The sequence below is a fragment of the Chenopodium quinoa genome, unplaced genomic scaffold, assembly GCF_001683475.1.
Source record: "Chenopodium quinoa cultivar QQ74 unplaced genomic scaffold, ASM168347v1, whole genome shotgun sequence".
Lineage (NCBI taxonomy): Eukaryota > Viridiplantae > Streptophyta > Magnoliopsida > Caryophyllales > Amaranthaceae > Chenopodium > Chenopodium quinoa.
In genome coordinates, this window is record NW_018744113.1 from 1,209,136 (window position 1) to 1,220,316 (window position 11,181).

The following is an 11,181-nucleotide window of genomic DNA, read 5'->3' on the forward strand; positions in this document are numbered from 1 at the left end:
AGTAAGGTGGAAGAAGCAAAGAAAGAGATCCATTCCAATGGAGAAACAAGAAACACAACCAAAAGAATGGTCCCAAAAATCATGGGAAATCCTCTCAAAAGTACGCCAAAACTCACCATTAATCCAATGCATAACAAACTTCGTATCAATGGATTTAGCAGCAAACACTCTTTTAGCAGCCGGATCTTCGCCAGCTATGCTTCACTCAATCGACGAAATCCCTGATTTCACCCCTCAAATTGCCGCCCTTTACATCAACGTCGGCACACTCACCGCATCTTCTTTTCCGGCGATGAAGTCCGCCGCAGAAATCGCCGTGAAAAATGGGAAGCCTTGGGTGTTTGACCCTGTTGCTGCCGGTTGTTCCGGGTTCCGGTTAAGGGCTTGTTTGGACTTGCTTTTGTTGAAGCCTACTGTTGTTAGGGGTAATGGGTCTGAGATTATTGCTCTTTCTCGTGCTTCTTTTGGTGATACTAAGGTATTATTATTGCTCGTGTTTGAAAGTTTTTCGTGTTTTGAATTTTTTGTGGGATGATGAAGAACTTTTAGGGAAGGAGGTAGTAATTGTTTGTATCGATTATTGTTGGTGGAATATTGGATTTGTTTAATTTCATTGAATTATTATTGTATGTTGTTTTGTGTTTTTAATTAATGGTTTTGAATTCATTATTAGGAACTTTTAGTTTAACTTAGATAAGTTTTACACCATGAGAAGTGACATATACAAGTATATGTTTAGTCATTTGAATTAGCATATTTCGAACACAAAATGCTAAGACAATTTTGTCTTGAATGTCCCTAATAATCGACCTCAATACTATATTGGAATGTCTCGAATCAATAAGTCACTCTATAAATTTACCGTCATACTTATGGTTTATATATGCATTTCAAGGATATTAGTGGCACCTTAGGATGTAAAACCTTTATCAGAGAAGGATTCTTATGGTATTCTAATTCAATTTGGGAATTATATATTGTGGCCTATTATGTATGGGCAGAGAATAGTAGCACAATCATGTAAGTGTCTATATGACCTTATGTTTACTGATGAGAATATGTTAGTTTGATGCCGTTCATACGTGTTCAACTCTTTATTGGTGTTGGAATCTAATTTGAGTATGGCATTGCCAAACATGTAGGATTTAGATATTAGGGTGAATCTATGTTTGACGAAGAGATGCATATACTTGTAATATATCACTAAAGTGTTACTCGGACAATACTGGTTTTATTTTGAGAATCAAATGATATATTGCTCTTCTGCTCTGTGGATTATGGACTGTTTGGTGAACTCTGTAAAAATTTTCCAGCTGCTTCATACTTTTTTTGAAAATTGCATTTGGTTTTAGCTTTCCTTGCCATACAGTATTAGTTTAATTTGGATTTTTGAATTTAACATTAGAAAGGTAATAGTCTTTCTTCTTCTGTTTTTTTTTTTTTTTTTTTTTTTTTTTAAATGTGAATACATGTCTTCCGCTTAGGTAATAGCTCATATGGATTGCTACATGTCATAGGGTGCAGATAGTGTGCATGAATCGATGGATGCTCTAGAAGCTGCAAAATCACTGGCTCTAAGAACTGGTGCTGTTGTTGCCGTGACTGGAGCTGTAGATATTGTTACAGATGGGCAACAAGTAATTGGTGCACGCAATGGAGTGCAGATGTTGCAAAAGATAACAGCAACGGGTTGCTCTGTCACTGCTCTAATTGCTGCCTTTGTTGCTGCTGATCCATCTCATGCATTTGAAGCTACAGTTGCAGCATTATCTGTGTTCGGCATTGCTGGTGAGCTGGGTATGCAGGATGCAAAAGGTCCAGCTTCATTGCGTGTTAACTTGATTGATTCATTATATGGGATTGATCAAGAGAGCATAATTCAGCATGCTAAAATATCCTCATTATCTTGATGTGGAAAGAGATTTTAATTGGTAATATTTTTTCAGATTATTTATATCCTTAGCTAAGAAAGCCTATCCTATCAAAATAAAGTTAATCAAAACCTTTTCTAACTTTTGTTTTGTTCTCACAAAACCACCCAAGATCATTTTGTAGGAAACTGCAAAGTTAATTAAATAGCAAATGTATTTATAATTTTTCTTGATAACCTATTCATAAGAATGAGGTTTTATTCAGATAACAAATCTTAAGTTACATTATGATATGACTGGTTGTGGGAGCTGTGAACATACAATAAAAGTTAGACGTGTGTGTTTGTAAGTAAGTTGGTTTGTTTGTTTTTCTTTCTTTTTTTTTCATCTTTTCTATTCTGTAGGATCAGGATGGTTTGGGAATAGATCATTCACTCCAGGGTGATTTTTTTTTTATTAATTCTCCTATTCTATCTACACAATAATAATGTTGCATATATGTGTAGCAAATTTTTATCTACAGCATACAATATGAAGGTCAAAGCTTAGTACGCATGTTTTATCACATTGTGTATGTTGGTATTCTGATAGTATGATAAATATCTGATGAGTTGGGTGATGACATTTGTTTATTTGGGAGTGCATATGCTTTATGCATTATATTTCTGTAATTTTTTTCATGATATTTGACCTCATAGCTTATATGTCTTGTTATCTGTTTTCTTGTTAATAAAATGGCGATATCTCTATGAGCTAGTCTAGGAGGTAAAAAAATTTGTAAACTGCAACAAAACAAATGATCTCTGTCCTTGGTATATCTCTTGGCATAAAATGAATCGGAACATATCATGAATTTGAAGGTAGTGAACTTATTGTGACGATAGCCCTATCTTTTTTGAAATGATGTATGCAACGAGTGTGATACGTGTCTTATGAAGTCATCGGATAGCCTAGTCAGCTGTCTTATTTTGACTACTGATTTTAAAGACAAATTTTTTTTATTCAAACTGAGATTTTAATTTTCATTTTATAGTCTGAGACTTCAAACTGTTTCATTTCTGTTTGTTGGCATGACCAGCATGTATTTGTTATTATCTACGGTAATAAACTTTAGTGGTGTTATTATCTACGGTAATTAACTTTAGTGGTGTTTTTTTATTGTATATCCTTTGATAGGTACTGATCATAGGTTTGCTAGCATTGTAGATTAAAGCCTGAAAAATTGTTTAAATGCTTTTCCTTCTGTAGGGCTTTCAGCATTGATGCCCCTTTTTGTTCATTTTGACTTTGATTTTTCGAAAATATTTGGCTGTAAGTTACTAGAAAGTGTACCTCTGAACCTCTCTAAAACCCAGCAAACAAACGAGTTCTGGGTGGTGGTGATGGTTAATCGTGGTTGTTTCTATTGACTAGGTGGTCTGAGATGGACTTAAAATTTTTAAATAATTAAATTCCATTCATGTGGGAAAGCTATATTATATTACACAAGTTGAATGAATTACACACTTTCTTTGATTCTCATTCTTACTGTAAAGACAGGAAAACTAGAGACCATAACACAAACAAAACCAAAGCACAAATAGATACAAGATGACCTTTAGTAGCTCCTTCCTTTGTTTTAGTACTTGAGATGGACAAGAAGCCTGAGCAACGCCTCTGCTCCGTCTGTAACATGCTGTCCAGATGGTATCAATGGGCGAAGCTCCGCAAACCCACAAGCGTTCTTGAACTTTCCTGTGCCTCCTGTCACTGATAACCTAGAATATGGGCTTCCGATCCGGTAAATACCATAGAAATTGATGCTGTCCCCATATTCGCCTCCCTCCAGCATAGCAGTGAATGCCATCATTTGTGTATTTCCCATAGCCGAACTTGCAACATAAACACCCTGAGCAGTTCCAACTGTCTGTGAACCCAAGTCAGGAGAAGTTGTCAGAATATCATCAATAACTGTAATAGTTCCAAACCCAAGGCCTAAACCGTCAGGTAAAAGCTGTGCTGTGTTGATGTTCTTCTGGTTGTTGTTGTTGTTGTTATTGTTGTTGTTAGATCCAGCAAAGGCAGTGCCAGCCAACCCCGTCCCCAATGGGACACCGCCGTTCATGTTCGGCATCGACCCATCACTGTTAGGGATGGCCACACCATTTTTGGGAGTAAAAAACCCAAGTGGTCTAGCAAAAGGAACCTGCCCACTATAGATGTTTCCAAGAAGCCCTGTGATTGGCCGCGCTGTAGGGTTACTCCCTCCGAGAATGTCGTGCATGTACAACTCAATGACCGGAGTTTCAGGGGAAGCAACAGCTTTTGCTGTGTGCATAGCTGCTAGTAGCAGCATCATAACAAACAATGACATGGTTGATTTCTTTATCATGTTTTCCAGACTGATACGTTGTCGTTCGAGGAGAATTTTGTGTGCTGAATTGATGATCACTCGAATGTATGTTTTAAAGGATTATTGGTTGAATGAAATTGGTATGGAAAGAGGAGATTATATAGGAAAGGTAAGGAGGATTTATGAGATGATTATGGAGTTGGTATATAACCCAAAATGAAGTGCAGTTGTTAAACATGTATCACAAAAGAATATATACAGCGCATTTTAGTGCGAAATTTGAAGAGGCTTTTTTCTTTAGGTGACATTGAGGGCTAAATGTGTGCAGTACAACAAAACCATTCATACATTAATTTTATTAACAAGAATTACCTCAATTTTGGAAGGTAGTGAACAAAAGAGAATAAAATACTGTAATACTAATAAAAAAAAATTAATTAACAAAGAAAGATCGTAATCTTTACTCTGATAGAAGTGAAACTATTATGGAGCTGGGGAATTGAAAGCAAAATAAAATTAATTGATACATCAACCAAAACCAATTTTATATTGGGGAGTTGAAAGCAAAATAAAAGTGTATCCAAGGGTCTGTTCTCTTCAGATTATTTTGACTTCAGTTCACTTCAACTCAGTTCAATTTTTAATTTCCTTCCCTTATAAAATATCTATCTATACTTTATTAGTATTTAAAAACATAAACTACAACTTTTTCAACTGACACGTGGCATCATAAGTCACTCATTACCCCCATATGCCACATGTCACCCCCCTTAATATTTATAGGGTTTTTCTAAGCTATACCCTTAAGGTAGTTGAGTTTCTAAGGTGTACTCATACTTTTTCAAGTTTCTAAGCCGTGCCCTTCAACTTCTTATCAATACTAAAATGTACCTTTATTAGTTATTTAAAAGTTAATTGTGAGTGTGATTTCATGGCTTTGGTTTTTGTTATTAGGGTTGTTGTGGTTAAGATTTCTTTCTCGTATCATTTCCTTACCTTTTATCATATTTTTATTAAATTTATAGTTAACTTTAGGTGACGTGGAAGTCCCAAGGACGGTACCATTCATTAATGGTAGTGAGTTGAGGGACACAACTTAGAAATTTGAAAAAGTATGGATACACCTTAGAAACTCGACTACCTTAAGGGCATAGCTTAGAAAAACCCATATTTATATTTAAGCCTTTATGCATTCTACAACTTAGAAATTCAATTAAGAAAGTGAAGTGTTTCATTTCCACCATAATAAAATAAAGTTCAATAAATTAGTACACAACTACACATTATAAAGTTCAATTAATTAGCAAAGCAAAGCAGAGCAGAGCAGATTTCAGCAGAGCCGAGCAGATTTCATTACCATTATTACTACTACTACTACTACTACTACTACTACTACTACTAATATTATCGCATCATTATTATAATCATTAAATTTTTAAAGTTAAATATTAATTATTATTATATTAATTATAATTATAATTAATAATGATAATAATAATTAATATTTAACTTATTATTATTATTAAAAATTAATAATTAGTATTATCTTTAAATATTAGTTATTATCTTAATATTAATTGTTATTATAAAAATCAATTATTGTATTATAATTAATATTATTAGTTATAAGTATTATTATTACTATTAGTATAATTACTATTATTATTATTAAATATTAATTATTATTATTATTAATATTATTAATAATAATTATTAATAATTTATTATTATTAAATATTAATAATTAATTATTATTAAATATCAATAATTAATTATTATTATTATTAAGTATTAATTATTATTATTATTAAATATTAATTATTTATTAATATTAATTATTTATTATTATTCTTATTAAATATTCATTATTATAATAAAATATTAAATATTAACTATTTATTATTATTATTAAATATTAATTATTATTATAATAATTTAATATTAAGTATTAATTTTAAGTAGAGCAGAGAAGGGCATAGCAAAGCAGATTGAAGCAAAGCAGAGCAGAATAGAGCAGAGCAAAGCAGATTTCAGCAAAGCAGAACAGAGCAAAGCAGCTCTAAAGAACGGGGCCGAAGTGTTGTGAAGATTTGCTATCTAGTAGGAATTGGTGGAAATGTTCGATTTAATACATAAAAAAAAGCAAAAATAAATTAAATAAAATAAATGTTCAAAGCCCGTCGAGTTGACCCGGCCCGAACCCAAAACTTTGGAAAAGGGTTAAACATGTCGTGACTCGTAACCTAAAATGACCCAATCCGAGATGAATCCTGAACGGACCCTAATTCACATATCTACATAGCAATAAAATTCTATTAGATTGTGAAATATATTATTTTAACCGGTATATAATATAAATGGATGTTTTATGCTTTGAACTATTTCCTTCGCTCTAAAATATATAATGATATAAAAAATAAGTTTATATGATAATTTTTGTGAAGTGTAATAATTTTTTTGAATAAAATAGTAATTCAACTTGTACATTTGAAATATTGGTATTTTATCTTTTAAAATAAAATAATTCAAATGCCATGTAAGAAAAATTGTCGAATGAGATTTTTAAGTTTAGATTAATTAAATATAAAATATTATCTATTGATATTATGAATTTTATCTAAATATATAACAAATTTAAGCGCGCTCGCGCGCGCACACACACATATATATATAAATTCAAACAAATCGTGCATCGCACGGGTTTCATCTAGTAAATAGGTCGCATATTTACATTTATCCACGTGATGCGACACTTGCAAAAGTTAGAACGCCAAGTGTCCTTGTCTCGTGACCTGGCTAAAAGTTTAGCTTTATATATTAGTTATATGACGTGACCCGACACTTGGCAAAAAGTTAGAACGCCAAGTGTCTTGTCTCGTGACCTGGCTAAAAGTTTAGCTTTATATATTAGTTATATGATATTAGTTTTTTTGTACTTGTTTATAAACTTCTTGTCGTTAAACAAATTTTTGAATAGTTTTCCTTGAAAACTAAGAGAATTTCATGGAATAGGAGAGGTAGATTAGAGAATTGTTGGGTTGATTTTGGGGAAAACGTTATTGAAAGTGAATAGTATAAATATTGTATGTGAGGTGAAATGGAATATTGGGATTTTAAAGTTATACAAGGGTGTTTTATTATTTTATTATTATTTTTATGTTAATAATAAATTTTTTCATTTAGGTTATTTTATACTGCATTTAGTACTTAACACAACCTTAAAAGTTTATATGTAGATATTTACCAAAAATAAATAAATTAAGGGTGCATCAAGAGATGCCACTTGTCACTATATTATGTGTTTATTTTAGTATATATCTCAATCAAGGATCACATCAATGTTGAAAAATAAAGTATAACAGCAACAAACAATATTTTTTTTATGTGTATTATTTACTCAAATATTAATTTATGATTTTGGTAGTTGTCGAACATAAATATTGTTTTATAATCCTATTTAATACTTCGTATTTCCTTGATAATTATTTCGACATAAAACTTGAATTATAGTGTATATAAAATTTGTTTAGATGTAATAGAAACAAATTTAAAATGATTCTTTAAATTAGTTGAAACAAATTATTGAATTGAAAGCCTCACCCGACAATTGGTAAGACACTAAAATAATCATGTTGCTATCAATTGTTTTGAAATGGTTTTCACTCGGTGTGACACCGTTTTCAATGAGTTTTTCATGCTTTCTCGATTCAACAACTACTATTTCTTCAAATTATTGGAAAATTGACTGCCAATAAATTTTATCAATTACAAATCAAAAAAAATATCTTGAAATGAAAAAATCAATAAAGTGTAAAAATTTACCTTAAAATGATAGACAATTAAATGGCGATGATAATATTTATGTAATGGTAGGGCTACTACATAGTACCAAAAAAGTGTATTTTGTTCGTAACAGATGAAGAAAAAACTGCGTCGCAGCTGAGGCTAGATATGTCTGTGCTAGTGTTTTCCCATAACGTGGTACGGCTAACCATCCAGGTCCAAAAAAGGTGAAACCAAGTCGTATTAGGCGATTGAGAAAAGACTGCGTCGGGGTATGCACGGAGTCTTCCCTCACGTCTGTCTAAACCGTGGTATGCTTAATCGTCGTGGTCCAAAAGTCGGACGAGCGAAAAGAGACTGTCGCGTGAGTGTGAGAGCCGCCTCAATGTCGACTAAATAAGACAAAACAAAATATTCTTTTATTTTTGGTGAAATTCTTTTTAAATCACTATTTCTATTGAAATAAACAAAATTAACACTAATACCTTGCCTAAATTTTAATACTCGGTATATAATTCCCTCTTTTGTACTTTTAGATTTATTAAGGACCTAATCTGATTTACTTAGTTGATCTGAATTGAACTGATTGAAGTTGAATTGAACTAAACTGAACTGGATTGAATTGAATTTGTTTATGAAAGAAGAAATCGGGAACTAAACTGAGCTTAATTGAACTAAGTACTTTTATACAATCAGCTAATATAATCAGTTAATATAATCCGCTAGTCAAAAGTTGCTAACATGATCCGTTTTAGCTTTTAAGTTTTCAATTTTTTAACTTAACAAAGCCAATAAAGAATCACATATGAGAGATAAGATAGTAAATTGCGTTTACCAAAATTCTTAAACTGTATCCGATCCTTTTCATATAATAAGATTTTAGCTATGTAAGCCCTTATCATTTCCTATATATTTTCAATTACACCTTCCTTAAAACATACTTTCAGATATCTAAAAGGTTATCATCCAATATTAAACAAGCAGAGTTATGGAAATGGGAAAACAAATTGACCTTGTTCACTCCTAATTTGTTATGAGAAAAATTGGTAAATCAGATGAGTATGTATTGACAAATGTTGATCTCATGATTCGAATATTTATGACCTGTCTGATGTCCAAAGACCAAGATGGTGCCATAAATGGTACCAAGCAAGGGCGGAGCTACAGGGGGGCTGGCAGAGGCCTGGCCCCTACAGCCCAATCCTGCGGCCCATATTCTCTTTAATTTGGCCACTGTAAATATTAGGTTATATAATGTTGAACTCCTCTAATTTATATAATTATGCTCTTGGTTCATTGGTAAGTCAATACCATTTTTACACAAGGATTGCAGGGTCGAGCCTTAATAAAGGCAAAAACATATTTTTTTTTTCTTTTGGTGGGCTTATTATTGTTCCTCAAGGTTCAATCCTATTTAGTACTTCTATGTTTTTTTTGTCCTTTTTTTTTTATTTTTTTGAGGAATATTAAAAAAATTATCCTACGGTAACTCTTTGACTCTTTAATTTTCCAACAATATTAGATCTTTCAATTTATTCTTTCTTCCTTTTCTCCCCAAAATTTTCTAATTAACTTCTTCAACTCTTCTAAAAGTGTTTTTTTAAACATTTCTCCAATTTTCTATTTGTATTTAATCGTGTAATTATTTCAGTATATATATATATATATATTACCAACATTAGTTTACAAAAATTAAAATTTTTACTTTTGTTCTAATTGTTCAGTTCTAATTTGTCTATAGATCACTTTATTATTATTATTATAATAATTATTATTATATGATAGATATAATTGTAAAATAATAAAAAAAAAAACCATTAATTTTTGAAGTGGTTGATATTCAATTTGATTCAACTGTCGTCGGCCCAAAAAAAAAAAAAAAAAAAAAAACGTCATCAGCCCCTGTAGCTTAAAATTCCTGCCTCCGCCCCTGGTACCAAGTACTATGTGCTTAACTTGTGGTTTAAACTTCAAAGTATGGTCGTTTTTAAAACTCGCTCTAACGTTGGCCTATTAATATTTTGTGGCTAACTCATACTCCGTATTTGGCTTTACCCACAAATTTGATATTGGCTTGGGATACCATGCAGGCATGCATGTTGCTGATTTTGTAGTTTGTTGAGTTGTCAATTTGTCCTAGTAACTACGGAGTAATATTTTCTTTATCCCTAAATTTTTGCTCCTTTGTAAAAATTTGGGTCAAACTTTATAATCTTTTATTGTAAAATATTCTTAATATATAACAAATAATATAACCGTGTGAGATTTTGTTGGATTCGTCTTATTGTTTATTTTATTAATATACTAGGTTAGACCCCTTCCAATGCACGATTTATATAAAGCCTATTTTTAATTTGTACGCTTTAAAAACAAATCGTTATTATACATGAATATAAATAAGAATTACATATATTTTATAATTTTAAATTTTTTTTATATTAATCAAAATTATTATATAGTATCTGTTCAACGTTGTCTAATTTATAGTTCAATGTTGGAGGTCATTTATTAGTGTGCTAATAAAAATTGTTTCAATTTTCAACGATAAATTGATAGGTTTTAGTTGTAATGTAGAAGCTTCCAATATTTAAATTTCAAAAATGTTTAAATATGATAGTTGTAGACACTAAATTTTGATCTCCTATTTTCCATATATTTTTTTTACTTTCAATTAACTAATAAATTTCATGTAATTTCATAATTATGATAACAAATTTAATTTTGCTAACGACAACCGCAATAATTATACACAAGAGACAAATTCAAGTAGTGTTTATTTATAATTTTGGAGTATACAAAATCCTTACAATTTGTACTCCTAATTTACGAACAAAACACGAGGTTAATTTGTAGCACAACTCGAACCTTGTGCACTCCGTGCCGGAAACTTCAAGTCGTCATTTATTCATGATTATGAAAATTATTAACGCCATTAGTAGCACCACTAATGCCATAATCAAAGCTAAATATAAATTTAGCACTCGAAAATGCTCGTCGAACGAAGATGGGGCTTGACGGTTTTGGTTACCGGGAGCCATGGAAACCGAAGAGGAAAAGGCAAGGGGTGTGTTTTTTTGGGTAAAGGGTGATTTCGGATAAGGGAAATCTCCCTTTTATAGGCGATAAATCTTATCTGTATTCTTATCATATCCCAATTGTGTAATCGTTTAGTCTAATAATAGTAGTAAGTGTATC

At 31.4% G+C, this 11,181-nt stretch overlaps 2 protein-coding genes across 2 annotated transcripts; one reads left to right on the forward strand and one right to left on the reverse strand.

The window, feature by feature from the left end:
- On the forward strand, positions 1–2,724 carry LOC110692476 (hydroxyethylthiazole kinase-like). Its single transcript, XM_021869483.1, has 2 exons — positions 1–478; positions 1,518–2,724. Exons 1-2 carry the CDS (start codon positions 38–40, stop codon positions 1,908–1,910), a joined length of 834 nt encoding a protein of 277 aa, XP_021725175.1. The 5' UTR covers positions 1–37; the 3' UTR covers positions 1,911–2,724.
- A 582-nt stretch (positions 2,725–3,306) lies between these two features.
- On the reverse strand, positions 3,307–4,471 carry LOC110692477 (dirigent protein 18-like). The gene has a single exon (XM_021869484.1). The coding sequence runs from the start codon at positions 4,240–4,242 to the stop codon at positions 3,490–3,492; it is 753 nt and encodes a 250-aa protein (XP_021725176.1). The 5' UTR covers positions 4,243–4,471; the 3' UTR covers positions 3,307–3,489.
- Between the last annotated feature and the right edge of the window lie 6,710 nt (positions 4,472–11,181).

Excerpts from the sequence above, each read along its gene's own strand:
- LOC110692477 (XM_021869484.1), bottom strand. The coding sequence starts at position 4,242 with ATGATAAAGAAATCAACCATGTCATTGTTTGTTATGATGCTGCTACTA.
- LOC110692476 (XM_021869483.1), top strand. The coding sequence starts at position 38 with ATGGAGAAACAAGAAACACAACCAAAAGAATGGTCCCAAAAATCATGG. Across the intron at positions 479-1,517 it reads CTTCTTTTGGTGATACTAAG|GGTGCAGATAGTGTGCATGA; the intron begins GTATTATTATTG and ends TACATGTCATAG.